The sequence below is a fragment of the Typopeltis vanoorti genome, chromosome 15 (assembly GCF_054136105.1).
Source record: "Typopeltis vanoorti isolate ZY-2024b chromosome 15, IOZ_Tvanoo_1.0, whole genome shotgun sequence".
Classification (NCBI taxonomy): domain Eukaryota; kingdom Metazoa; phylum Arthropoda; class Arachnida; order Uropygi; family Thelyphonidae; genus Typopeltis; species Typopeltis vanoorti.
In genome coordinates, this window is record NC_143563.1 from 12,693,112 (window position 1) to 12,720,631 (window position 27,520).

General features: G+C 38.7%; 1 protein-coding gene across 1 annotated transcript in view; it reads left to right on the top strand.

Moving 5' to 3' along the window:
• The window catches only part of LOC150098392 (cAMP and cAMP-inhibited cGMP 3',5'-cyclic phosphodiesterase 10A-like), a 534,534-nt gene that overhangs the window by 155,437 nt on the left and 351,577 nt on the right, over positions 1-27,520 (top strand). The window contains exon 7 of the mRNA XM_090405194.1: positions 21,901-22,000. Coding sequence (XP_090261320.1) covers positions 21,901-22,000 — 100 coding nt within the window. The remainder of the gene's footprint in view (positions 1-21,900; positions 22,001-27,520) is intronic.

Sequence of the window (27,520 nt, forward strand, 5' to 3'; positions counted from 1 at the left end):
TTTCCAGCCGGAATTTATGAACAAAGAAACTCGTACAGAGTTCTTGACTTGGTACGTAAATTGGCTAGACAGTGAATACTGTTTGAAAATGGAACTTTTGGCATATACGAAGGATGACGTGTGTTTTGTGTGACAGCTGCAACACTTTTCGCACTCTCTTCATACAGCTCACCCAGATCGATCCATTTCTTCATGACATTACAATTGCAGGAGTATGTTTGAGAGTATTTCTCCAGAACTTTTTAAAACCTAACACTTTGGCCATACTTCCTGCTCGGGGTTACATGGGGACAATTGTGCAAAGTCAAAAGGCTTAAATGGCAAGAACAACATAACCATACAACATGCACAATCTGTGTCAGGAATGTTATAGACCATATACTTACCAATCATACAGAAACACAAACATGATCACCCTTTTTGAGCAAACAAAGGATCACGAAAGCTATTTTCATTAGCTTCGGATTCGATGTGATCTTAATTTAGGGATGTCAATTTAATACAGAAATTTCGGAAAACACAGCCATGAAAAACTTTATTGCTACTCTTAAAATTCCAAATCCCATTTTACCTCATAGTGCTCTATATGGTGGGAGAACCGACTGCTACAAAATGTATCACAAAACTCAGTCAGAAGGCGAAGTTATTCGCTATTTGGACTTCAATAGCCTTTATCCATAGGTGGTGAAATACTAGGTATTTCCTAAGGGGCATTGCGAAGTTATTCTCGATAATTTCGACTATTCTCCTGGGGGTATACTTTGGTATTTGCCATGCAAAAGCAGAAGCACCTGTCGAAATCTTTTTACCAGTTTTGCCCATCACAGTGAACAAAAAATTAATCTCCCCCCTGTGTGGAATCTCTGCTTCCAAAATGGCCCCATTGTGCTCTCATATGGACCAATCTTTTATAGGTTTTTGGTGTACTCCAGAATTAGATTTAGCATATGCTCACGGTTATAAAGTTATTGAATTTTATGAGGTGTGGCATTTTTCTGAAAAATTTGAAGGTGAAGATAACTTCTGTGCTCACTACATTGATACCTTTCTGAAGCTGAAACAAGAAGCATCTGGATGGCCTGAAGGTCAAAACCAACAAGCTTATCTGGATGAGTTTTTGCTAAGGGAAGGTGTTATATTAAATAGTGAACACATTAGTAAAAATCCTGGTAAACGTTCACTTGCTAAGCTTTGTTTGAATGCCCTATGGGGAAGGCTTGGTATGAGAATGTTAAGAACTCAGACCCAAGTGATTTCCTCTTATGAAGACCTCGTAAAACTTTTTTTTAGATAACAGTAAAGTTATCCAAGATGCCAAGTTAGTTTCAGAAAAGCAGATAATGGTTGCCTACTTTCCTAGTGAAGGCACCGAGCCTGAAAATAGGAAAGGGAATGCTGTCATCAACTCATTTTTAGCTGCCTACGGTAGGATAAAGTTATATGAGGTCATGGAACCTTTGCAAAGATGGCTTTTATAAACAGATACCGATTCTGTCATATTCAGTGAAAAACCAGGCAATTACTCACCGTCCACACAATTACTACCTTGGGGAGCTAGGTGACGAACTCGCTGGTGACTTTATAGTTGAGTTTGTCAACACAGGCCCCAAATCTTATTCCTACAGAATGCGGAGGGGGGGGGGTAAGATTGTAACCAAATGCAAAGGCATTACTTTAGATTCTCACATGGCTACTGATATTAATCTGGAATCTATGATAGCAGCAGTAAGGTTTAAGCCACTAAACATCCAAATTCCTATAACATTTTCTGTCCATAGAGACAAATGGAGCTGTCAACTCAAAACGACCTCCATAACAAAAAGATTTGGATTCACTTTTGCGAAGCACATAGTGTCAACAGACACATGCACTTTTCCCTATGGGTATTTTAAAGGATAATTCCTTACACTCACACACCCCATAAGCAAAAGATGCCATCTATGGGACAGAAAACTAAACAACATTCTACCTGGTAGGTAAAAATTCGTGATTGTTTCACAACACAATAACTTGCAGTGTTGCCCTTCTCTTGTGCAGTTTTCACATCAATTATTATTATTATTAAACAAAACCTCATGGAGTCAAAGACTCATCTAGGAGGTTCTTTTATCTCACACACATCTCATCATACTGTGTCTTAAACACATTCAAACTCTTTGCAGACACCACACTCTCAGGCAAGGCATTCCAATCACTCACAACTCTGCACGAAAAAAACCTGCCTCTCACTCTCCTACTCACACCTTCTTTATACAGTTTCCAGGGATGACCTCTAGTTCTCCCCTGATCTCTCACTATTCTCTGTAGAACTTCTCCACCATTAATCTTATAACAACCCCTTACCAACATTCTTTCCTCATACTCAACATTCCAGAGGTCAGAAACTACCTTAGTCAGTCGCCTTTGGACCCTTTCCAACATCTCTTCATTATTCTGAAAACCCGGTGACCAAATCTGGGCACAATAGTCCATGTGTGGCCTAATCATAGCCTTATACAATGGAACAAGAATCTCCCTACTTCTACATGTCAGTGTCCTCTGCATCATTACCTGAAGTCTTTGTGTTGTCTTCACAATTTTGGTGATGTGTCTCCTAAATTTTAGATCCTTATCCACTATCACCCCCAGATCTCTTATTTCCTCTACTTCAACAATATATTCTCACCAAGCATAAATTTTGCATCCCATCTTTGTTTTCCAAATTTTAAAACCTTACATTTAAAACCTTACAAAATTAGATATGTGGCTTACTAAAGAGAGTGGAGAGCATATGTGTGCAAAATGCAGGCAGTTGGAGGAAATAAGTACATTAGATATATCGATATCCGACTTTGTTGCTCCAGGAATGGGGAATGAATGTAGGAAGACAAGTAGTGTGATAGGAGAGAATGAAAAAAAGATATACATGAATGAGAAAATAATAGTTGATAGTGTGGAAGGTGTGAGTGACTGTGAAAGTTTAGATGGTTTTGTTTCGGAGAGTGAATTTAGATTAAGAGTGACTGACCTGCAGAGGAAGATAGATGAGTTGAAAGAGGAGGTGGAATGTCTTGTGAATGAGAGCAGAAGTATGAAAGATAAGATTAGGAGAATGGAAGAGATAAATGCAAGGCAAATCAGAGTAGGAGAGAGAGAGAGAAATTAGGGAGTATGAGTGCAAGGTATGGGGGTGCTAGAAGAGGAGAGAATGGAAACAGTAAAAGAGATGGAATGAGAGAGGTATGGAAATGCTAGCAGACGAGAGGATGGAAACAGTAGTAGGAGAGAGCGAATGAGAGAGGGATATGGAAGTGCTAGAAGTGAAGAAAATGGAAACAGTAGGAGAGAGGGAATGAGAGAGAGAGATGTATAGGAGTGCTAGAAGAGGAGAGAATGGAAACAATAGGAGCGAGGGAATGGTAAGATGTATAATGTATGGCGACTCAATGATCCGTGGTGTTCAAGATAGGATGCGTGAGGAGTGTTTGCCAGGAGGAACAATAGAAAGGGTGGCTATGGCAATTAAGAGAGGTGAAAGGGTGGATGAGATGATTGTGATGCTAGGAACGAATGACTTGAGTGGTAATGTAAGTCGGGCAGCAAGAGATATGAGATTTTTGCTTGAGACTGTACAGAAGAAGACAGAGAGAGGAAAAATAGTGTGCGTGTTACCTAGGTATGATAACGATGAGCTGAGCAGAAGAGCGGTGATATTGAATGGCATAATAACGAGAATGTGTGACAAGAGAGGACTGGTATATGTGGATGCTTGGAGTGCGTTTGAGGAAAAAGAGGAATTGTATGCGAGAGACCGTTTACATTTGAATGAGGAAGGACGTAGGCATCTGGAGATATTGCTGTTCTGAACGAGTCAGTGTGTCCCAGGGAGGATGATAGCGGGGGTGGCCTCTTGTGGGAATGGATACTTGGGAGAAGGGAGACGATGTCAGGTAACACTGAGCCCAGTGGTGTCTAGAAGGGATAATGCTGGGTATAGAAACAATGGCATTTATATGCTTTATACTAACGCCAGGAGTATCCGGAATAAGGGAGAGGAATTGGTGGCGCAGATAGCATCAGCCTGGCCAAAAATTATTGCGATCACTGAAACGTGGTTGAAAGAAGGGAATATAACAAAAGGAATAGAAGTCGCTGGGTATAGCATTTTTCATCAGGATAGGAGGGGGAAGCGTGGTGGTGGGGTACTGCTTATGATAAGTGACGACCTATGTCCACTAAGAGTGCAGGCTTTGGAAGGAAGTGAGACAAATGATTTTGAGAGCGTATGGTGTGAGGTAGAGGTAGGCAAGACAGGATATTTAGTGGGGTGTTGCTACAGACCCAGGAGAACAGAGGATGGGGACCAGGAGATGTTTAGACAGCTAAGTTTGGCAAGTGCAAGAAGAATGATTGTTATGAGAGATTTTAACTACAGTAGTATAGATTGGAGAGAGGAAGATTCATGTAGCAATATGGGAATGGAATTTCTAGAATTCTTGAGGGACAAATGTCTTAGGCAACATGTAACAGAGGGAACAAGAGGTTCAAAAGTTTTGGATTTGGTTATAGCATCAGAAGAATTGATAATAACTGAGTTGACATCTCTCCCACCAGTTGGAGAGAGTGACCATATGGTTTTGACTTGGAAAATGAATAGACATGCAGGAGTATCAAAGAGACGGGAACTTATGTGGAATTATAAGGCAGGTGAATATAATAGTCTTAGACGTCAACTTCGGGAAGTTTCATGGAGGGAGAAATTGGAAGGCCGGGATATCATTAGTGCGTGGGAAATTGTGAAAGAATATTTGTTATCAGCAATGGTAAGTTGTATACCACGAGTGAAGACGAGGATGCAATTTGGAGTAAAGTTGATGACAAACAATATTAAACAGGAATTGTATGCGAAAAATAGGCTATGGAAGAGATATAAGGAGACAGGTGAAGAAAAGATGTATGAAGAATAGAAGACACAGGCCAGAAGAGTGACTAGTGTGGTAAGGAAAGTGAAACTGGAATATGAGAGGAGATTGGCCCTAAGATCCAAAGAAAATCCTAGGGAATTTTTTAGCCATGTGGCCAGTAGGAGGGGAAATGACTGTGAAAGAATGATATTGTGGGATAAAAATGGGAATAGAGTGACTGATGCAGAGGACATAGTGGAATTGTTCAATGAACACTTTATTGGAGCATTTCATCCTAGAGGAGTCAGTTTTAATGCTAGAGGGATAGGGCTGGTTCGAGGTTTGGAGGTACAGGAGGAGAGTGTGTTTCAGATACTGAGTACTCTGTATGTCAGTAAAGCTTTGGGACTGGATGATATTTCACCACGAGTTTTGAGAGAATGTGCCAGGGAACTGACAGTGCCTTTAACCTGGCTTTTCAATGAAAGTCTGGCTTCGGCAAAGGTGCCCAGGGAATGGAAAGAAGGTAAGATAGTGCCATTGCATAAGGGTGGTAACAGACTGGAAGTGTCTAATTATAAGCCAGTCTATGTGTCATCAGTAGTTGTTAAGATCTTGGAGAAAGTAGTGAGGGACCGTATACAGCATTGGGCAGATGAGGGTAATGTTATCTGTGAGAATCAACATGGATTTGTGAAAGGATGCTCTTGTTTTAGCCATATGCTAGCCTTTTTTGATAAAGTTACAAGAGCATTAGATGAGGGAAAGGCATATACTGCCATTTTCTTAGACTTAGCGAAGGCATTTGACAGAGTGCCACATGATAAGCTGATATTTAAGTTGCAGCACATGGGTCTGGATGTCAAATTGGTGAACTGGATTCAGAATTGCCTCTCTGATAGGTATCAGAGAGTTGTGTATGGTGGAGCAGTTTCCAGGAGGCAAAGGGTTACAAGTGGGGTCACACAGGGCTGAGTACTGGGACCTATATTGTTTAACCTTTATATCAGTGACATAGCCAGTGGATTGCAGGAGGATATTCAGTTGTTTGTGGAATGATGCGAAACTGGGAAGGATTATTAGTAATAGTACAGATGTGGTAGCCTGCAAGAGGATTTAAATAAGCTAGATAGATTGGCAAATGAATGGGGGTTTCAGTTTAATGCAGCAAAATATAAGGTCTTGAGGTTTGGGAAACATCGATAGGGTGTTGCATACTCTATGGGAGGAGTTTTACTGGAGAAAGTAGGGGAGACAAGAGATCTAGGGTTGATGATTGATAGAAACCTGAAGTTTAGGGGACATATTGCAAAGGTGGTGAAGGTAACACAGAGGATTACTGCAATTATGAGAAGGACACTGACCTGCAGAGATAAGAGGGTTATCATTCCATTGTATTAGTCACTGATCAGACCACATTTGGACTATTGTTCTCAGATTTGGTCCACAGGATTCGAAGGGGATAAATTAACTGTGGAAAGGATACAAAGACAGATGACAAAGATGGTTTCAGGACTGTACAAGGATAGTTATGTGGATCGGCTGAGAGAATGTGGACTGCAGAGTTTGGTGGATAGAAGAAGGAGAGGTGATATGATTGAGACTTTTAAACTGTTGAGAGGTGGTTACAGGGTTGACACTGGGGAGTTCTTTCGCTTAGTTGAACAGCAGGAATTAGTGATGACAAGAGGCCCTCCCTGGAAGTTACAAAAGGAAACTGTGAGCAAGAGGGTAAGGAGTGGTTTCTTTGTGTGGAGGGTGGTTGAGCCGTGGAATGCATTGCCTGATGGAGTGGTGGGAGTGAGAACGGTCAATGAGTTTAAAGAGTGGTATGATAGACTTTGTGTTCTCAGGGGGGGCGGACCTCCCCTCGATGAGTCTTGACAGACTTTATGTCTTAGGAAGGACCTCCCACGATGAGTCTTTTGACTCCATGGAGGCCTGAATAGTAATAATAATAAATAATAATAATAATAATAATAAACATTTTGCAACATTGAACTTACATCCCCATTTACTTGCCCAATCACTCAATTTATTCAAGTCTTATTGCAAGGCCACAACATCTTCATCACTCTTTATGGTTCGTCCCAACTTTGCATCATCTGCAAACAACTGAATATCTCCATCCAAATCTTCGCCAATATCATTAATATACAAGTTAAATAGTGATGGCGCTAAAACAGAACCCAGAGGCACTCCACTAGTAACTTTCCTTTTCCTGGATATCGCAATCCCATACACAACTTGTTGATACCTATCAGATAGCCAGTCTCCAATCCAATGCACTAATCTAATATCCAACCTCATCCGCTCTAGTCTGGCTATCAACTTATCATGCAGTAATCTATCAAAGGCCTTTGCGAAATCTAAGTATATTACTGTGTATCCTTCTCCTCTGTCCAAGGAAGCAGTCACTTTATTGTAATAAGTAAGTAGATTACTAAAACATGACCTCCGTTTAGCAAATCCATGCTGTCCATCAAAGATTATACCATTGTTGTCAACCCAACTCTGGATCCTATTTTTCCCATGCTTCTCCAACAACTTAATCACAACACCTGACACAGAGATAGGCCTATAGTTTGATGCTCGAGTTCGATCACCTCCTTTACGAAGTGGCACAATCTTGCCACTAATTCCACTCTTTAGGAACTTGACCAAGGGTAAGACTTGTATTAACAAAAATATGTCAATTCAGGTGTCACCTCTCTGGCATGTTCCTTCAGAATACGCGGTGATATATTATCAAGTCCCACAGCCTTATTTACATCTAGTTTACTCAACTTCCCATACACCTCTTGTTCACTTACAGTCAGTCTCTCCTCCCCATCATCAACTGCTCTCAATCTCTCCATGAAGTAACATTCAAAGATTGAAAGATCTTTATGAACTGCTCATTAAGTATCTCCACCACACATTCTGCAACAGCTGTCTTTACACCATTTCCTCCAATCAATGTCATCCTTCCATAATCATTCTTTCTTTTGCTGGCTACATATCGAAAGAACTCCCTAGGATTCTTTTTGGCTTCATTAGCTAACTGCTGTTCATACATCTCTTTAGTTACTCTCACCAACCAAGTCACCCTCCTTGCCTGGTCTTTGTAGACCTCATGAAATTGGTTACTTCCGCTTCTCTTTTGCTGCGTCCACAATGCCCTTTTTCTCTGTATTAGATGCTTAATCTCTTTATTCATCCATCTCACACCTACCTTATTTAACCTTCTCACCCGTGGTATACATTTAGACATTGCATCCACTAAATAGTTCTTGAAAATCCCTCAAGCTGCATTGATCTCTTTTCCAGCTAACTCCTCATTCCATGCTACACCCGCAAGCTGTCTCCTGAGCTCTTCATAATCACCCCCCTTGTAGTTCCACATATACCCTTTTTTCACAGGGGTCCTTGCACTGCTGGCAACCACCCAGGTAATTACCTCATGGTCACTTTCACCAATTGGTGGATGATTTGACACCTTATTTATAATTACATCCTCCGATGAGATGACCAAATCTAAGACCCTTAATCCTCGTGTGCCCTCTATTACATACTGTCTGAGGTAGTTATCCCTCAAAAACTCAAGAAACTCATTTTCTTTACTTCCAGTTGCTATCTCTTCATTCCAGTCTATATTGCCATAATTAAAATCACCCATAATGATCACCTTTTCTTATTTGCTTGGCTTATTTGACTATACATTTCACTATCACCACCATCCACATTACCAGGTCTATAACAACATCCCACCAAGTATTTGATTCTATTCACCTCTATCTCACACCATACTGCTTCAAAACCACTGGCCCTATTTCCCTCTTGCATCTCTACATTGTATGGACATAACTTTTTCTCTATCATCAATAGCACTCCCCCTCCCTTTTTATCCCTTCTATCCTCACGAAACACATCATAACTTTCCATCTCTATTCCTGTCAGAATGTCATCCTCATGTAATCATTTCTCACTTATTCCGACAATCTCTGGGTGCACAGACGCAATTAGTGCAACCATTTCATCCGCCTTGTTTCTTATACTTCTAGCATTGGTATACAAACACAGCAACTCATTTCTTGATCTACAGCTAGTTCCACTGATACCACTCACTCGATACGATCTCTGCATGCTGGACTGGGGCCATTTCCCTTTCTGCTTCTTCATTTTAGAACCCTTTGCAATTCCATCTGTTTCTTCTTGATCCCACATGCTCTCACCTCCTCTTGGAGCATCCACCTTTCTCACGCTGTGTACCCCTGTCCACCCTGAGCCTCCCCGTTTCCCTGCTCCTCTTGCACACCCATTCTCTATACTCATACCACTCACTTCCCCATTCATTTCCACTTCTTCAATCTCTCCTGTCTTACTCTCCTGCTATCCACATCACTCCCCTCTCGATCTGATTCATTCTCTCTGTTCACTTCTCTACCTTCCAGCAGCTGTCTCTCTCCAAGCGACTCGCACCATAACCACTCAAATGCAGTCCATCGCTCTCATACAGCTCACTTTGTCCCTCAAACTCATGCCACATATTAAAAAACTGTACTCCCATCTCCTCACACATTTCAGCTAGAATATCATTCATAATACTTGCTCTCCGCCTCATTTCGCCACAATCATATCTAGGCAACACACTGACTACCCTTCCTGTCACACTATTCTCTTTTATCTTTCCAAGCAGTCTCCTGGCATTCATTTTGACATGCTCTTTGTTCTCTCTAAAATCATTTGTACCAATTAATACAATTAACTCTTTTGCTCGCTCCCGCCTCATATTCAATGCCCCAATCACTCTACTCATTTTTCCACCTAGAAAACATACCTTGTGCATTTTATCCTCTAGCACACCTTTAATAATGGAGTCACCATACAATGCCACTCGCTCTTCTTTCGTTAACATCAATGTTACTGTTACTATTATTCCACGATAGCTTTTTTTTTTTTCTTAGAATTTAAAAAGAAAAAAAATTCGACTTGGCATGATTACATGGTGACTGTGATAAAAAAAAATTCGAATCACCACCGGAGCGAATCGTTTACTGTTATAGTGAAAATCAGATTAAATTTTAAAAATTTACCAACATAGAATTCGTGAATGGTTTGAAGTTACATGAATTTGATTCAAATGTGAGAAATTTACTCATAATCGATGATTTAGTTCACCAGGCTAATGACCGCACGGAAATAGCTGATGTTTTCATAAAAGGTTCACATCACCGTAACCTCAATTTCATTCTACTGACACAAAATTTATTCTGTAAAGGAACACATTTTCGGACAATTTCTCTCAATAGCCATTATGTTATTGCTTTTAAAAATCCCCGAGACTCTTTACAGTGTTCTCATTTAGCTTCCCAAGTATTTCCAGGAAAAACGAACGTATTAGTTCAGATTTATAAAGATGCAACATGGGAACCCCACTCATATTTAATTTTAGACTTTAGATAGGAAACACGTGATATTTTACGCTTAAGGTCACGGATTTTGCCAGGAGAAGACCCCAACACAGTGTTTATCCCTGAATGGCTGATAGACTCAAACGCTATGAATATCTCATCAAGTATCAAGTACTTATCTCATTCCTCTCCCAAACAAGCAAATGATGCTTTAAAACACTGCACCTCCAGCCAAATCACCACACTCTGTGAAATCTGCAAAAATGTTCTATCTGGAAATATTCCATTAAAACACAACCAGAAATCACGCCTACGAAGGAAAAAAAAATTATAAGAGCACTAAGCAAAAAAACCGCTTTCCTTCATTACTAGAAGAAAACTGGTTTTACAGCACGGGGGAGCACTGTTCCCATTATTAGGCAGTATCATTGTTTCTTTATTGAGTTCACTTATTAGGAAATGAAGGAGCTCCCCCAATCACCAGAGGAGCATGAACTGTACACACTAAATGATGAAATGAGTGCCATTTTAAAAATAAGAAATAAACATGCAGATGAAAAAGTAAAAGCATATTTTCTGCAATGTATTTAGTTCTGCAATGTTCTGCAAAAGTATTTAGGTTTGAAAAACCAATTGGCTCACACAGAAGGAGAGCAACAGGAACATAGACTGTCGCAGCTAGTTATTGTTGGTTTATCTTTGATTTTAGTGTATGTTTCCAGCAGTGGTGTAGCTAATGCTTTTGCCTCCTGGGCGGTCCCTGAGTTTTCTGCCCCTCTCAATACCAAAAATACTGCAAAAAGTTAAACCGACGTATGGGGAAATAAATTAAAACACTATTTTTATTTTTGAAGTAAAACCTTAATTTCAACATTCTAAAATGTTATTTTTCTTGCTTTTCTGTTAGCAAAATTGTTGATGACATTGGCGAAGTCTGTTTCGTAGTAATGTAGGTAATTCTTAATTAATTTTATTTAGAAAAACTCCTCTCACAACTAGCAAAACTTACAGCAATTGTGAGGAAAATTTGCAGTAGTATTACAATATTTGGAACTGAGTTCTCGAGACTGTATTTTAGAATTAACTGCAAAAGTTCAAAAAAGATTCAAAGTGCCACCCAGGGCAGACCACCCCCATCTGCCCTCCCCTAGCTATGCCTCTGGTTTCCAGGCAGATGCAGCATACGATATCAGTGGTAGTATAACACCAGTATATATATATATATATATATATACTTTTCAGTGCTCGTTGGCTTAACCACCTTACTGGCCATTAAAGATCAAATACGCATCCTCAAAAGCTTTGTATCCATCATAAATTTCAATGTAATATCAATGGTATTACAATTTTAATATGCACTTCGCATCCATGATAATGTGGACGTATATATACATCCTGGCTGGTAGCATGGCTAATCCCCACTTAATCTTTGTTGACTTAGATAGGAGGTTTACTACTTGTAAGCTTTTTTCAGTAACATATGAGATGTGCTTGAAGGTAATTTTTCATCTATTATCACTCCTAGATAGTTTAACTCACTGGTTCCCTCGAGAAATTCTCTAGGTTGTTTTGATTTTTTGCGTGAGATGTGGAGAACTTTAGACTTGGTGCTATTGAAGGTAACTTTTTTCTCGCATGCCCACTCTGCAATTTTAAAGAGTTCTTCATTGATCATTACTTCTAACTGTAAGCCGTCATGTCCCCAAATCATTATCATCGGTGAAGGCTATGACTTTTGTTTCAGTAGTGAAAGGAAGTCTTAAAAGTCAGTCGTACTGGATGTTCCAGAAACTGGCCCACAGCAGTAACCTTGCGGACAGCCTTGTTTGACTTCTTTCGCTACAGTTTTGGTTTTTAATGTCATGGTTGCTCTTCTGTCTGTAAAATAATTTTTTGTAAGTTAGAGTAAGATTTTTGGGCAAATTTATTAACTGATTGATTATGGCAGGCCACCACGCAGCATCGAAGGCTCCTTGCACATCGCAGGAGATCAGTAGTACGTCTTTTTTTTTACTGTAGACCAGTGATGGCTCGTACATAAGCACTGCAACACTGCAGCACCTCCAAGGAAAAAATTAAACACTTTTGTATGTGTTTATAAATAATAACTATGCTTACAGCATTATATAAATGCAATACAACATGTTAAAGGTTACAGCTTATGTTTTGATATTGATTGAATAATAAATAATTGCAATTGTTCTATTAATGCTTTAGATTACGAAACAAACACTGTGATGTAACGCAGTGTTGGAATTATCACATTTGGCCAATTGCCGCTAGACTCGCCGATATTCGTTAGCGCTTCTCATTGCATGTTACGAGTGATTCCGACACTGCTTGTTTGGGCAGTGTATCACATGCTTGCATGCATTATTTCTGTGAGATACGAAACTTTTATTATTGGTGCATGTTCATGGTGAGGGTGTAATTGTAATTGTAAATCTTATTTTATTTTGTTAAAATAACATATAATTATTTATTTAATATAGATACAAGGCTGAATTATGATAAGTGTCACTGTTGAAAATGAACTTCTTTATCATAATAGCTGCGGTTTCTGCTAAGTTTTTAGTGTAGATGCCGTCTGTTTTTTTGATAGTTTATAATATAGGTGTTGTCATATTCTTGCTTGCTGCTAATTTATATATGCAATTCCAAGGATTCGATACAGTTGAAACTGTACAGAATTTTTTTCCATGATTCTGTTTTCGCATTTGTAATTTTGGACTGATAGCTGTATTGACTTTATAGTAGTTCTATCTTCTACTCTTTCTCAAATCTTGGTTATTGTATGTTCTTTGGTATAGTCGTCAGAGTCCGTTAACATGTTTTCTTAGGACTGTTAGTTCGTCGTGCCACCAAGTATTGATTTTCTTCCATCAATGTTTAGCTTATTGGGTTCTGAGTGTTTGGTCGCTGGATTTTATCAGACTTGATCAAATTGCAGAAGCAAGGAAGTCTGTATCAGTTTGTCCTGATGCCCAGATGGCTAGGTTTTTGTCTAAGTGAGGCTGTTTTTCGCTGTTTGCATTATAGTGATCTTCTGAGATTAGGCATGAAAATTCTCTTTTTAATGCTTTTATAAATTTCTCTAAGTTCGTTTTATTGATGAAGTACTTGGTATTAATTCAATGGTTTGTGTTGTGTATTCTGTTTAAATTTTTGTTACTGATAATGAAACTTAATATGCGATGGTCAGGACAGCTTTCCTCTTTTTTGCATTTCCATTCAGAAATCCCGGGGTAAAATAGCATTGTTTGCTATTGTCAGATTAATGAAGCTGCTTCCTCTGGTATTTTCAAATGATGGACTGTTACAATCTTCGTTTAGTATGTGTAGGGAATTTGATGCTATGAACTCATCCAAATTTTTTTCCTCTATTGTTTGTGTTTTCGTTAAACCATAATACCGAATTGGCGTTACTATCTATTCCTAGAATTATGCGTGGTTGATGGTAAAATCCACGATGTTGCCCATTTTTTCTAGGTCATATGTTATGTCAGCAAGATAGTTTAGATACATACTTGCAGCAAAAGTTTTAATTCCTCTGTATGTAAATTCGATAAGTACAGAGTCCTTGTTGCTGTGCTGAGAAATTAATATTGCCTCACCTTCGTTTTTTGTATCTATGAGTTCTGTTAATTATTTACAGCCTTTATAGAGCATTGAAGATTTATTTGCAGGCATGCCAGGGAAGTAGTGCTGTTTAGCTTTATTAAGCTAAAAAAGCTTAATAAAGCTTTTTTAGCTTTATTATTGCTTTCCATAATCTGTGTTTTGAATTTTGAACTGTCTGTAGTAGTTGTATGTCGGGCAGTCTTTGCTCAGTGCCATGTGTTTGCAGTCGTTTTTGGTTTTGGCATGGTTGTTCTGATTTTGGCAAATTATGCAGTTCATCTTGGACTTATTTCGTAGGCACTCATTGAACTTATGTTCTTTAGAGCAGAATGGACAGGTGGTTTTCCCCCTGCAGTCTTGTGTGTGATTGCAGTTAAAGCACCTTGGAACGCTTACATAGTCTGCACAATGGCAAATTCTCCACAGAATTTTGTCACCAGTTTTTATCAATTTGGTCCTCACCGTTGGATCGACTATAATAATTAAGTTTCTCTTGTTCGTTTTTTTATTTGTCATGATAAATTTCTGTGTCAACTTTGTATCCGTTCTGAAGAGTTCTTCATTCTGCATGTGGATTGAGTTGATTCTGTTGTTCGCATCAATTTCACTGGGAATATCATATATAATTAGTCTTGAAAGATATTTCTTGCTGGAATTTGTTACTACGTGTCTTTGTATTCTTTCGTGATTTTGTTATGTAGTAAGTCTATATCAATCTTTTCTTTGGATTCAATTAAGACTCTGCCATTATTGATACTTTTCATTTTTGTCATTCTGATTTTGATTTACCTTGGGTCTATTTTTAATTTTTGATGATAATTTTAATTTCCTTGCTGTTTAGTTGAGCTATCGGTTTCACTATTAGTTTATAGCATGGATTGTTTTCAAATTCGTCTTTATTTTTATCATTGTTTTTAATGCCTTGCGAGCATAGCTGAGTAGGCTGAGCTAGTTTCGTTTTTCATTGTATTGAAAACCTTTGTTAGTTCGCAACGTTACGCAGCAAATTTAGGGCTTTTTCGAACTCTAATTCGTTCCGTGTCACCATCTTAATGTTATTTAAAGTTATAGCCTTCCTATTAAACTGCTATGCTTTCTAAGATACAAAGTTTTAAGATAGTGTACTTACAGTTTTCCTGCTTGTTCCTGGAAGCGACGATTCCATTGAATAGGCTTCAGTGGCAGCAGTTTTTGAGGAGGGGGAAGGCCCTTGCTGTAGCAGCTAATCCTATTATGACCAGAATGTTGTCCTTGAGGTAGCTGAACAATAGATAGTCTGACCAGCAGTATTCAGTTCATAAAGATAGAATAAAATTTCACTCATATGCGCTTAGAACTATGAAACTATAGAGTAAATTATTCACTGTTAGATAGAGCACTGTATGAGTTATCAGTCAATGCTAGATACATCCAGTTTTTCTGTTCGATGGCGCACTAATTCAAGGTAAAAGCAGGAACGATTTCAGGCACGTCCATTCGTCTGAGCTTGTGCGACTGTGTGTGTGCGTGTGTGTGTGTGAGAAAAAGGAAATGTAGTGGAGGGTATATAAGGCGAAAAATGGCCAGCAATCTCATGAAAAGTACAAGGGTCAGGCAAGAAAGGTGACATCATGGAAAGGAAGGCAAACTCATATTGTGAGAAGAAACTAGCTGAGCTGGCCAATGGAAATCCCAAAGAGTTCTTTTTGTGGCAAGTAAGAAAAAGAATGACTGTGCAAGGATTAACCTTAATGAATTCTGATGGTGGTAAGGTGACAGAAGCAGATAAAATAGTTGAATTACTGACTGAACCACTCTACAAGGGTATATCATCCAAGTCAGGTTACCACTGTGATATAGGGGGCAGAGAGTGCTTGACCTAGTAATTGCAACTGAGAATGTGGCTGTAACGAACATGACCATGTTGCCACCAATTGGTGAGAGTTACCATAAGGTCATGACTTGGGAGGTGGCTAAAGGAGTGAAATTTACAATTAAGACAGGGTACATATGGAATTACTGGGCTGGTAAGTATGACAAGCTTAGGAGTGTGCTTGGCTCAGTGCCATGGCATGTAAAACTGCAAAGGTTGGATGTTGATAGTGCATGGGAGGTGGTTAAGAAGTGTTTGCAGGAGGTAATGGTTGACTGTATACAAAGAGTCCGAATAATAAATCAAGTAGGCGTTAAATGGATGAATAACACTATTAAGCTTGAGCTGCAAAAAAAAGAAACAATTATGGAGGGAATTTAAGGAGAAAGGTGACCAGCAGGCACAGGAACAGTATAAAGCTCAGGCCAGGATGGTAACAAGGGTGGTAAGAAAAGCAAAAGTGGATTACGAAAGAAAATTGGCGATGCAGGCTAAAGAGAATCCCAAACAGTTTTTTCAGTATATTGCAAGTAAAAAGAAAAATGCTCATGGCAGAATGATTTTAAAAAATGCTGAGGGTAGGGAGGTAACCGAATCAGTCGATATTGTGGAATTACTGAGCGAGCACTTTACAAGAGTATATCATCCAGGTGGATGATATACTCTTGCAAGAATGGAAGGACCAACACTGCAGGAATGGAAGAACCAACAGCTTATACTGGAATTGTGATGAATGAAGTAGAGGTAACTAGTCTATTACAGAACCTCAATGTCAATGCCAGCTCGTGTCGGCTAATTCTTTATTCGAAGCGGCTAAAGAATTGTCAATGCCCTTGACCATTTTGTTTAATTTGAGCCTCGGGTCTGGGTCAGTCCCAAGGGGGTGGAAAGAGGGGAAAATAGTTCTGCTGCATAAAGGTGGTTCCAAGGCTGCTGTTGAAAATTACAAATTACCGACCGATTAGCATATCAGGAATTGTTGTCGAGGTCTTGGAGAAAATAGTCAAGAAAAGAATACAGGATTGGTTAGATGAAAATGGGATATTGCATGGGGGACAACATGGTTTTGTGAAGGGTAGATCATGCCTCAGTAACTTGCTCACATTTTATAACACAATGACAGCTGAACTGGATAAGGGTAATGGGTTTACAGTGATTCTACTGGACCTTGCTAAGGCCTTTGACAGGATACCACATGGAATTCTAATCAGTAAATTGCAGCATATGGGGATGGATATAGGGTTGGTGAGATGGATAGGAGGGGTGGTTGACGGAGAGATATCAGAGAGTGATTTATTCAGAGTAGAGTCCACAAGACGGCCTGTGACTAGTGGTGTGCCACAAGGATCTGTTCTTGGACCACTGCTGTTTAATTTGTTCATTAATGATATAGGAAAGGATCTGAGAGGAACAGTTCATTTGTTTGCGAATGATGCAAAGTTGGGTAGGGCAATAGTGAATGCAGATGATGTCAAAATTTTGCAAGATGATTTGGATAGATTGGAAGTCTGGGCTAAGGAGAATGGATGTCAATTTAATGTGGCAAAATGTAAGGTTATGTATTATTTTGGGGTGAAAAGATTAGCAGCAGTTTACTACATTGGTGGAACTGTACTGCAGGAAATTGATGAGGCATGAGATTTAGGAGTGTTGGTGGATAAGGAGTTGAAGTTTAGGGGACACATTGCAAAAGTGGCCAAATCAGCTCATCAAATCACTTGATTGCTGAAGAATACGTTGACAAACAGAGAGAAGCAGGTTATTGTTCCTCTGTATCAAGCCTTGATAAGACCCATCTCGACTACTGTGTCCAGATTTGGTCACCTAGGTTTCTTCTTGATGGGGAGGAGGTGGAGAGGATCCAAAGGCGAGTGACCAAGATGATAGCAGGTCTGTGGAATGAACCTTATAAGAACAGGTTGAGGATTTGTGGGTTGCAAAAATTGGTTGATAGGCGGAGGAGGGGAGATATGATTGAGACATTCAAATTACTGAAGGATTTCTATAAAATTAATTCAGAAGATATTTTTGAGAACAGGGCTAGTTATGGGAGGACTAGGGGACATCCATAGAAACTGTGCAAAAGTGTGGTTAGTAAGGGTGTTAGAGCTGGGTTCTTTACTTTTTAGAGTGTTGAATGAGTGGAATGGGCTGCCAGAGTCTGTGGTGGATGCTGTGACAGTGAATGAGTTTAAGGCAAGGTATGATAGATACTGTATGAATGTCGAATAGTTGTGATGAATATGATATGGGGCCTCCCTCGATGAGTCTAAGGACTCCCTGGAGTTGCCCGTAATAATAATAATAAATAATAATAACATGTAAGAGAGAGACTGATGTGGGAACAGAGGTGGATGAATTGGAGGTTCTTAGGATATTGCAGAATTTGAATGTAAATACAGCCATGGGATTAGATGTGATATCAGCTCTCATTTTATGACAATGTGCCAGGAAACTGGAAATGCCAGTTTCCTCTACCTTTGTATGAGTTAATCAGTCTCATACAGAGGTAGAGAGTTTTTAACCTGGAAACTCAGGTTTTCGTCCCTCAGAACAGGCAAACCGATCCCGTGAACACACATGGGGTTGGTTTGCGAGATGACGGGGACGAGTGATGGGGAAAATGGGAGGGGAAATCCCATATGAATAAATAAATAAATGAGAAAGAATGCAGACTGTTGCATACAGATCTGGTTGCTGGAATTCCTTGGGGATGAGGAAGTCATGGAGAGGATCGAGAGGTGAGTGACAGAAATGCTACAGGTCTGAGGAATGGTCCATATGAGTATAAAAATTGAGGGGTGTATTGGTTACAAAAACTAGTTGATAGGTGAAAAAGAGGGAACGTGATAGTAACATATAGGTTATTAAAGGAGTTTTATAGAATTGGCACTCAAGACATTTTTGCAATATATGGTGTGAAGTGAGAGAAAACAAGGGTTTTCCCTGGAAATTGTTTAAGAGTGTAGATAGTAAGGATGTGAAGAAGACTAGATAAAAATCTAATCCGTCTCACAGACAATGCAAATTTGATAAATACAACCTCCAGCTGGATTAGCAGTAATCCTCTGTAGAAACGTTCTACAGGTGGTTGGGAATGCATTGTCACTGAATGAGTGCAAGAAGAAGATAAGGTATTATGTAGATAATGATTAGTCACAGCCTCTTGTGATGAGTCTTTGACTCAATCAAGCTGCCTGAGAAAATAATACCAGTCAGTTAAGATAAAATGAATTTCTTAATATTCTTTTGGAACAGCCGGAGGTCATATTCAAGAATGCCATGCGAGAAAGGCTGTTTCTGAGTGGATGGCATAAAAAATAAATAGGAGAAGCAGGTTAAGTTAGTACTTGAATAATAATTAAATGAGATAGTTACTGTCTGTATTATTGAGAGTGCAGCAGAAATTAAAAGAGGAAGATAAATATCGGTTCAGCAGCACCAGAGGAAGTTTATGAACATAATCAATAAAGCAGAAAGAGACCATCTGTGGAACAGCACTCAGAATGAGTCCAAGAGAGAGAGAGAGAGAGGGAGACAGAGAAAGTGATCATCAGTTAGCTGAATTGTACTTCTTCAGGCACTATCAGGAATTTTTTTTTTTTTTTAATAGCAAGACACACACACACAGCAAAGGTTTCTGAAACCTTTGCTGTGTGTGTGTGTGTGTGTGTGTGTGTGTGTGTGCGTGCGTGCATGCCTTGAAAGAAAGAAAAGCATTCTGATGTTGATGTTGATTTGCTATATGGATAACTTGGGGAAGATTTAGGCTCATCTTTGGGGGGTTTAGATGACAGTAGGAGTAAATGTATACATTACATCCAACTTAACCTGTACAGTTTGCCTTTTCTTTTCTGCATAAATTTCTCTGTAGTTTCTTTCTGTAGCCAGTGACAGCAACTTACATCATTCTGACTACTTTGCTAAGTCTCTCCATGTTGGGATCCATTTTCTCAAACAACCAAATTGGCATATTAACAGAATTGCCGCTGACTATTTTTTCATTGTAAACTTTTATGAGGACTCAGCTTCTGTTTTCTGCTTTTCTCTCTCTCTCTCCTCCTCTTTCTGCAACTTTCTGTTCTTTTAGCTCTATCTTTATGGAGCCAGAAGAACAGAAAGTTGCAGAAGTCTTTATTTGAGAGCTCTTCTTCCTCAGCTTTCACTAACTGCTCTACTTCATTGTTAACCTCCAGGTCTTTGGCTAGCGGCACTATCTTGTCATCAGTCTTTTGTAAGGCTTTTTTTTGTTGAATGTATTTTAAGCAATTTCCTTCCAAACAACATCCATACATTTTGCTCTAACTTAACTCCATACTGCATCTACATTCTTCATGCTATTCAAGATATTATATTCCTTCCAGAAGTCTCTGAGGGTTGTCTCAACCTTAGTAGCAACAGTGATCTGAACAAAAGTGTTTCTTAAATAAAAACAACTTGAAGACAGCAATAACATCTTGGTGCATGGGTTTGCAGAAGTGAGGTGGTATTTGGTGACATGCTAATGGGATGACCATTGTAAAGACTAGCATCTGTAAATTGAATATGTCATAAGTTGAGGACTGACTGTATATATAACTTTACAAATTATTAGAAATTTTAATTGTTGAGTTTTTTTTAACACATACATGCTGGGACTATATCTTGTTCCTTACGAGGGTGTGCTAGAAAGTTGTCATAATCATCATGAAGGAATTGAGGTAGAACCATGTAACTTATATGTTTTTCTACATATTCCCCATGAAGTGTTATACACTTGTTACAATGCTGCTGCTGCATCATTTGCAATCCTCTGAGAAAAAGTCTTGCCTTGTTGCATAAACCAATCCTCAACTACAGGATATCTCTTTCTTTTAAGGTTACACGGTGATCAGCATTCATATTTATGAATTTAGGGACACAAAACACACGTGTTGAAAAGATTATTTTACTGATTATTAATAAAATAATAACTTGATGTTTCGACCCCTGTATTGAGGTCATCATCAGAAGGATGCATGTGTATAGGAACCAAGCTACATGTTGTTGCACTCTATAAAGGTAAAGTAAATCTACGTTGTTAACTAATCTTTTTCTTAGCCTGACCTCTAGTGATAATAAATAAATAAAAATTATAAATAAAAACTACAATAAACTCTGCTCAAGTCCTCACGTACTAAGATTCTTCTGGAATTGTACAGTTCATATTGTTATATATATACCTTTGTGTCTCCACTCCATTGACAATTATTTGATTTCTAGGTCATAGCGATGAAGCTATATTTAATTAACTGTCATAATACGAGCCAAAAAATTTTCACTTGACTTCTCTCTTTTGGTCAGCATTCAAACATATTGTGGTAGGCACCATTGCTACACTAACAATTCCTTTTCACTTAGCAAGTGCAGAAAGAAGTTTTTCTAAGCTTAAACTGATTAAAAATTATTTGTGAACAGCAATGATCCAAGAAAGATTGGTTGGTCTAGCAACTATATCATCAGAGGCAGACATAACTTATAATTTAAATTTAGAAGCTTATAAGCAGTTTTACTGTGCAATAACCCCTTAGAGCAAACATTTAATTAATATTATTATGTAATTGTTTTGCATTCATGTTTCTCTTCTAATAAAAACAAAATAGCAATTGGAGATTTTCTTATATTTTTGTCTTATAATCCATCAGGGGTGATATTTAATTGTTTGCCTCAGCGCACGATCTAATCTGACGACAGCCCTGTATTCATTTATCATCAAGGATTGTGGCATGCACTACATCAATGTTTTCAGGTATGATTGCTGTGAAAAGGCCTTCCTGACCTTGAGACATCTGTTGTCTCAGGATGCCCAGTTTTAAACTTGGCCACCCATCTGGCAACTGTTTGTATGCTGTGAGACAGTCTCCTAGAATCTCAAAGAAAAAACTTGGTGAATCTCAGCTGCGGACTTTTCTTGCAGCATGAAAAACTTGATGATGGCCTGCACCTCTGTGTCTTCGAATTTCTCTTCAAAATCTTTGACATGTCTTCTTGCTCTAGTACAGCACTAGACACATTCCAGCATTAATGTATTAACGTATTAAACAATATTTTCAGGAACATCTAAATTCTTTTGCAAAATTATTACCTTTAGTTTCTTATGATATATAATACTAATAATTTTTTTTTTTAAAAGTGATGGCTGTAGGGAATCAATTTCCATTACATTAGGAGAAACCATTTCAGGCCATTCTCTAGCTGCAAGAGAAGTAACAGTTACGCATGATATCCATAAGGTAAGTCTCTATTACTATTTTTATGGATATTTTATTTTTTTAAAAGTTCATATTCAAAGAGAGAGGTCTGGGAATGAAAGAAGAGGAGAAAATGGAAACAATAGGAGAGAGGGAATGGTAAGAGGTATAATGTATTGGAACTCAATGATCCGTGATATTCAAGATAGGCTACATGAGGAGTGTTTGCCAGGAGGAACGATAGAAACTGTGAAAAGAGAGGTGAAAAGGTGGATGAGATGATTGTGATGGTGGGAACAAATGACTTGAGTGGTGGTGTAAATAGAGCAGCGAGAGATATGAGATTCTTGCTTGAGGTGGTACGAAATAAGACATAGAGAAGAAAGATAGCGTGTGTAGCCTAGGTATGATAATGACGAGCTGAGCAGAAGAGCAGTAATATTGAATGACATAATAGCTAGAATGTATGACAAGAGAGGACTGGAATATGTGGATGCTTCGAGTGCATTTGAGGACTGAGGAATTGTATGCAAGAGACCACTTACATTTGAATGAGGAAGGACATAGGCATCTTGAGAGATTGCTGTTCTGAACAAGTCAGTGTGTCCCAGGGAGGATGGTAGCAGGGGTGGCCTCTTGTGGGAATGGATACTTGGGAGAAGGGGGACGACATCAGCTAACACTGAGCCCAGTGGAGTCTAGAGGGAGATAATGCTGGGTATAGAAACAACGGCATTTATATGTTTTATACTAATGCCAGGAGTATCTGGAATAAGGGAGAGGAATTGGTGGCGCAGATAGGATCAGCCTGGTGAAAAATTATTGGGATCACTGAGACGTGGTTGACAGAAGAGGATACAATAACAGGATTAGAATTCACTGGGTACAGCATTTTTTGGCAGGATAGGAAGGGAAAGAATGGTGGTGGAGAACAATACATTTATTCCAGCAATGCTCCAGCACCATTATCCTGTCCTGTAGTGGTTCTCAGTAAGATCTGCAAAATACCTCTTTAAAGCTGCAGTCACCTCTTGATTCAAAGAAAAATGCTGAACAGTGAGAAAGAGTTTTAGTTTCGGGAAGAGATAGAAGTCAGAGGGAGCCAAATCTGTGGATAGGGTGGATGTTCCAACAATTTATAGTACAGATCCTTTAATTTTCCCATTGCCAAAACACCTTTGTGAGCAGGTGCATTGCTCTGATGAAAGATGATTTTATTTTTCTGCAAACCCGTCTTTTCTCATGAATTTTTTTCATCTAGTCTGGTTAAAAGATCGGAATAATATTCTCTGGTTTCATTAATAATATTTTCATTACCCTTTTCAAGATAATTAATAAACAAAATGACTTTAGCATCCCAAAACACCGATGCCATGACCTTTCCTGCTGATGGAACCGACTGTGTCTTCTTTGACGCTGAACAACTGGCTTCTGTCCACTGTTTTGACTGCCGCTTGGATTCTGGTGTATAATTGTGAATCCAAGTCTCATCCATAGTAATAAATCGATGCACAAAAAGTTTTATTCTTGTTAAAATGCTCCAAGCACTGTTCAGAGATTTTCATGAAAGTGCGTTTTTGATCTGCTGTGAGCAAGCACGGCACCCCTCTTGTGAAAAACTTTTTCATTTGCAATTCTTCATGCAAAATATATCCTACACGTTTTTTGAAATGCCTATAGTCTCAGTAATTTCACGCTTTTTGACTTGCCAGTCATCCAATACCATATCATGCACTTGATCAATGATTTCTGGTGTTGTTACACTTTTTGGACGTCCTTCACGTGGATCATCTTCGAGGCTGGTACGGCAATGTTAAAACTCAGTAGCCATTTCTTAATTGTTGAAGATGAAGGAGAAGACTGTCCATAAACTTTTATGAACTTCAAATGAATTTCTTTTGTCATTAAACCTTCTTTTACAAAGAATTTTATAACCGCATGATACTCGATTTTATCCATTTCAAAGGATTCAGACACTTTTGTTTCGGACAGTTGTATAAAATAAACTACTGGATGGAATTACTTGCAGTTTCACAGGGATGCTTATGACAGATGTACCAAGTTAGAAAAAAAAATCTTGCTGATAGTGTTGCCATCTATGGTCGAGGGAATGGAATTTCAATGGAGCCTAAGACAAAGGCAACAAATTATAAACCACTGTTTAATACTGGAGTAATAATTACAGTATAAGAATTGTTGGCTAAGGCCAGAATTCTGAGATATGTGGATTGGAATATGATACTCTATGGAGTGGGATAACCCAGCTTTGTGAAGAGAAGATTTTATCACATTTATAAATTCATAAATAATTAACTTACTTGCTACAATAAAGTGACATCTGAGATGGATAAAGAAAATGGCTTTACTATGATATTGCTTTAATTTGTAAATGATGTAAGGATACTGCATTGATTCCTATTACATAAATTGGAGCAGCTAGACAAGAATATGAAGCAGGTAATATGAATAAGAAAACTGATAGGCATACATCAAAGAATAGTATATAGTGGAGTAGAATCAAGGAGAAGCAGGTGATCAGTGGTATGCCACAGGACTTTCTACTTTGGCTGCTGATGTTTAATTTCTGCATTAATGATTTGAAGGAAAATATCCAAGTGTTTGCTTATAGTCTTAAGTTAGGGAAATCTATAGTTTATAAAGACAATATAGAAATTCTGAAAGAATGTTTTAATAAACTGACAGTGTGGGCAAGGATAAGAATTGCCAGTTCTGTGACAAAGTGTAGGATAATGCACTTTGGGATGAAAAGATTGCAATATGTGTTTGAATATATGATGGAATGTATCAAATTAGACCATAAGGAATTGATGAGGCTGGGAATTTGGAGTTCAGAGGGCATACTAAAAAAAAAGTGAGCAAAATAACTTAAAAATAAATATGATGAAAAACATACTAACTAGTAGGGATAAAGATGTAATTATTTCTCTTTATAATACTTTCATATTGCTAGATCCCACAACAGATATTTGTATTTGTATTGTAACACAGATTTGGTTGCCTTGATTTCTTGATGAGGAAGTAGTAAAAAGGATCCAGAGGCAGATGACTATATGATGTGATAATAATAATATATTATTATTATTATTATAATAGACAAAATCCAAGAAAGAAGACTGTGATGGTTTGGCCATGGGAACAGAAAGACTACCATCTAAAGCCCTGAATACAATGATGGAAGGTAAAAGATCCAAAGGATGGCCCAGAATTAGATGGATAGACAAAATAAAAGAGGACCCGAAAACCAAATCACAACAAGCGACACCAAACTGGACAGAATTGTTCGGACTCTCCTGGGACAGACGGAAGTGGAAAGAATCCACCCAGCCTCATCATCATCCACATAGATGATGGAAGAGAGAAGAAGAAGAAGAAGATTATTATTATTATTATCTGAAACCTCCAGGAGTGAAGGACTCATTGAGGCAGCCTGTAGATCAGATCACCCACACCAACTTTCAAAGTCATTTAAACTGAATGCACTCACTACTTCAACAGGCAAACTCACTGCTTTATGAGAGAAAAATCTAGCTCTCATTCCTTTCTTAACTACACACTTAACTTACACAGATGCCTCTTGACCTCTCCTCACCTTCAATAAAACAAAAACTTTCAACAGTTGATGACCAATAACACTCATTCAGAAGTTTAAACCTTAGTCGCATCACTCCCTTTTTCTCTTGTATACCAGTTTCTGTGGTCCACATTCTCTCAATCTGTCCTGTAATTGATATTCAATAATCTCAATATCATCATTGTTACTCTTCTTTGCACCTTTTTTTCATAGCTTCTTTATCCATTCTGAACCCACAAGATCAAATCTGCACTGACATGTAGTCCAGTTGCTGTCACATCAAAGCTTGTAAAGAGGCAAATCAACTTCTGTATCCTTACATGTCAGTGTTTGTTTCAACATTGAAATTATCCTCTGAATTGTATTTGCAGTTTTTGCAAAGTGATCTTTGAACTTCAGTTTCATATCCACCATAATTCCAAAATCCCTAGCCTCTTCTGTTTCTTGTAGCATAATCCCACCAGTATAACATGCCATTGGAAATATCATCACACCAACATTATTATTATTATTATTATTGTTCCGGGAAACTCCAAGGAGTCGACAGACTCATCGAGGGAGGCCCTAACATCATGTCAAGAACAACTATTCAACATTCACACAGTATCTATCATACCTTGCCTTGAACTCATTCACAGTCATGGCACCCACAACAGAGTCTGGTAGCTTATTCCACTCATTCACCACTCTCCAAGTAAAAAACCTAGTTCTAACTCCCTTGCTAACCACAAGTTGCCCAGTTTCCATGGATGGCCCCCTAGTACTCCCACCACCAGTCCTGTTCTGAAAAATATCCTCCAAATTAATCTTATAGAAACCATCCAGTAATTTGATTGTCTCAATCATATCACCCTTTTCCACTTATTAAACAATTTCTGCAACCCACAAATCTTCAACCTGTTGACCTGCTATCATCTTGGTCACTCGCCTCTAGAACCTCCCCATCAAGAAGAAACCCTGGTGCCCAGATCTGGGCACAGTAGTCAAGATAGGGGGGTGTTATCAAGGCTCAATACAGAGGAGCAATAACTTGCTTGTCTCTGCTCATCAAAGTATTCTTCAGTAACCAAGTGATTTGATGAGCTGATTTAGCCACTTTCGCAATGTGCCCCCTAAAACTTGAACTCCCTATCCACCAACACTCCCAAATCCCTGGCCTCGTTGATCTCCTGCAGTACAGTTCCACCAATGTGATATACTGCTGCTAATCTTTTCACCCCAAAATGCCCTTACATAACGTTACACTTTCCACATTAAATTCACATCCATTCTCCTTAGCCCAGTCCTCCAATCTATCCTAATCATCCTGCAAAATTTTGACATCATGTCCATTCACTATTGCTCTACCCAACTTTGTGTCATCAGCAAACAAATGAACAGTTCCTCTCAGATCCTTTCCTATATCGTTAATTTGTTAATTAACGATAGTACTGGTCCACGAACAGAGTCCTGCAGCACATCGCTAGTTACAGGCTGCCTTTTTTTGTTGACTCTACTCTTGAATAAAACTACTCTCTGATATCTCTCCATCAACCACCCTCCTATCCATCTCACCAACCCTATATCCATCCCCATATGCTGTAGTTTACTGATCAGAATTCCATGTGGTATCCTGTCAAAGGCCTTAGCAAGGTCCAGCAGTATCACTGTAAATCCATTACCCTTATCCAGTTCAGCCATCACTGTTTTATAAAACGGGAGCAAGTTACCGAGGCATGATCTACCTTTCACAAAACCATGCTGTCGCCCATACAGTATCCCATTTTCATCTATCCATTCTTGTATTTTTCTCTTGACTACTTTCTCCAAAACTTTGACAACAACTCCTGATATGCTGATCGGTTGGTAATTTGCAACAGCAGTCTTGGAACCTCCTTTATGCAGTGGAACTATTTTCCCCTCTTTCCACCCCCTCGTGACTAACCCAGACATGAAACTCAAATTAAACAAAATGATCGAGGGCACTGACA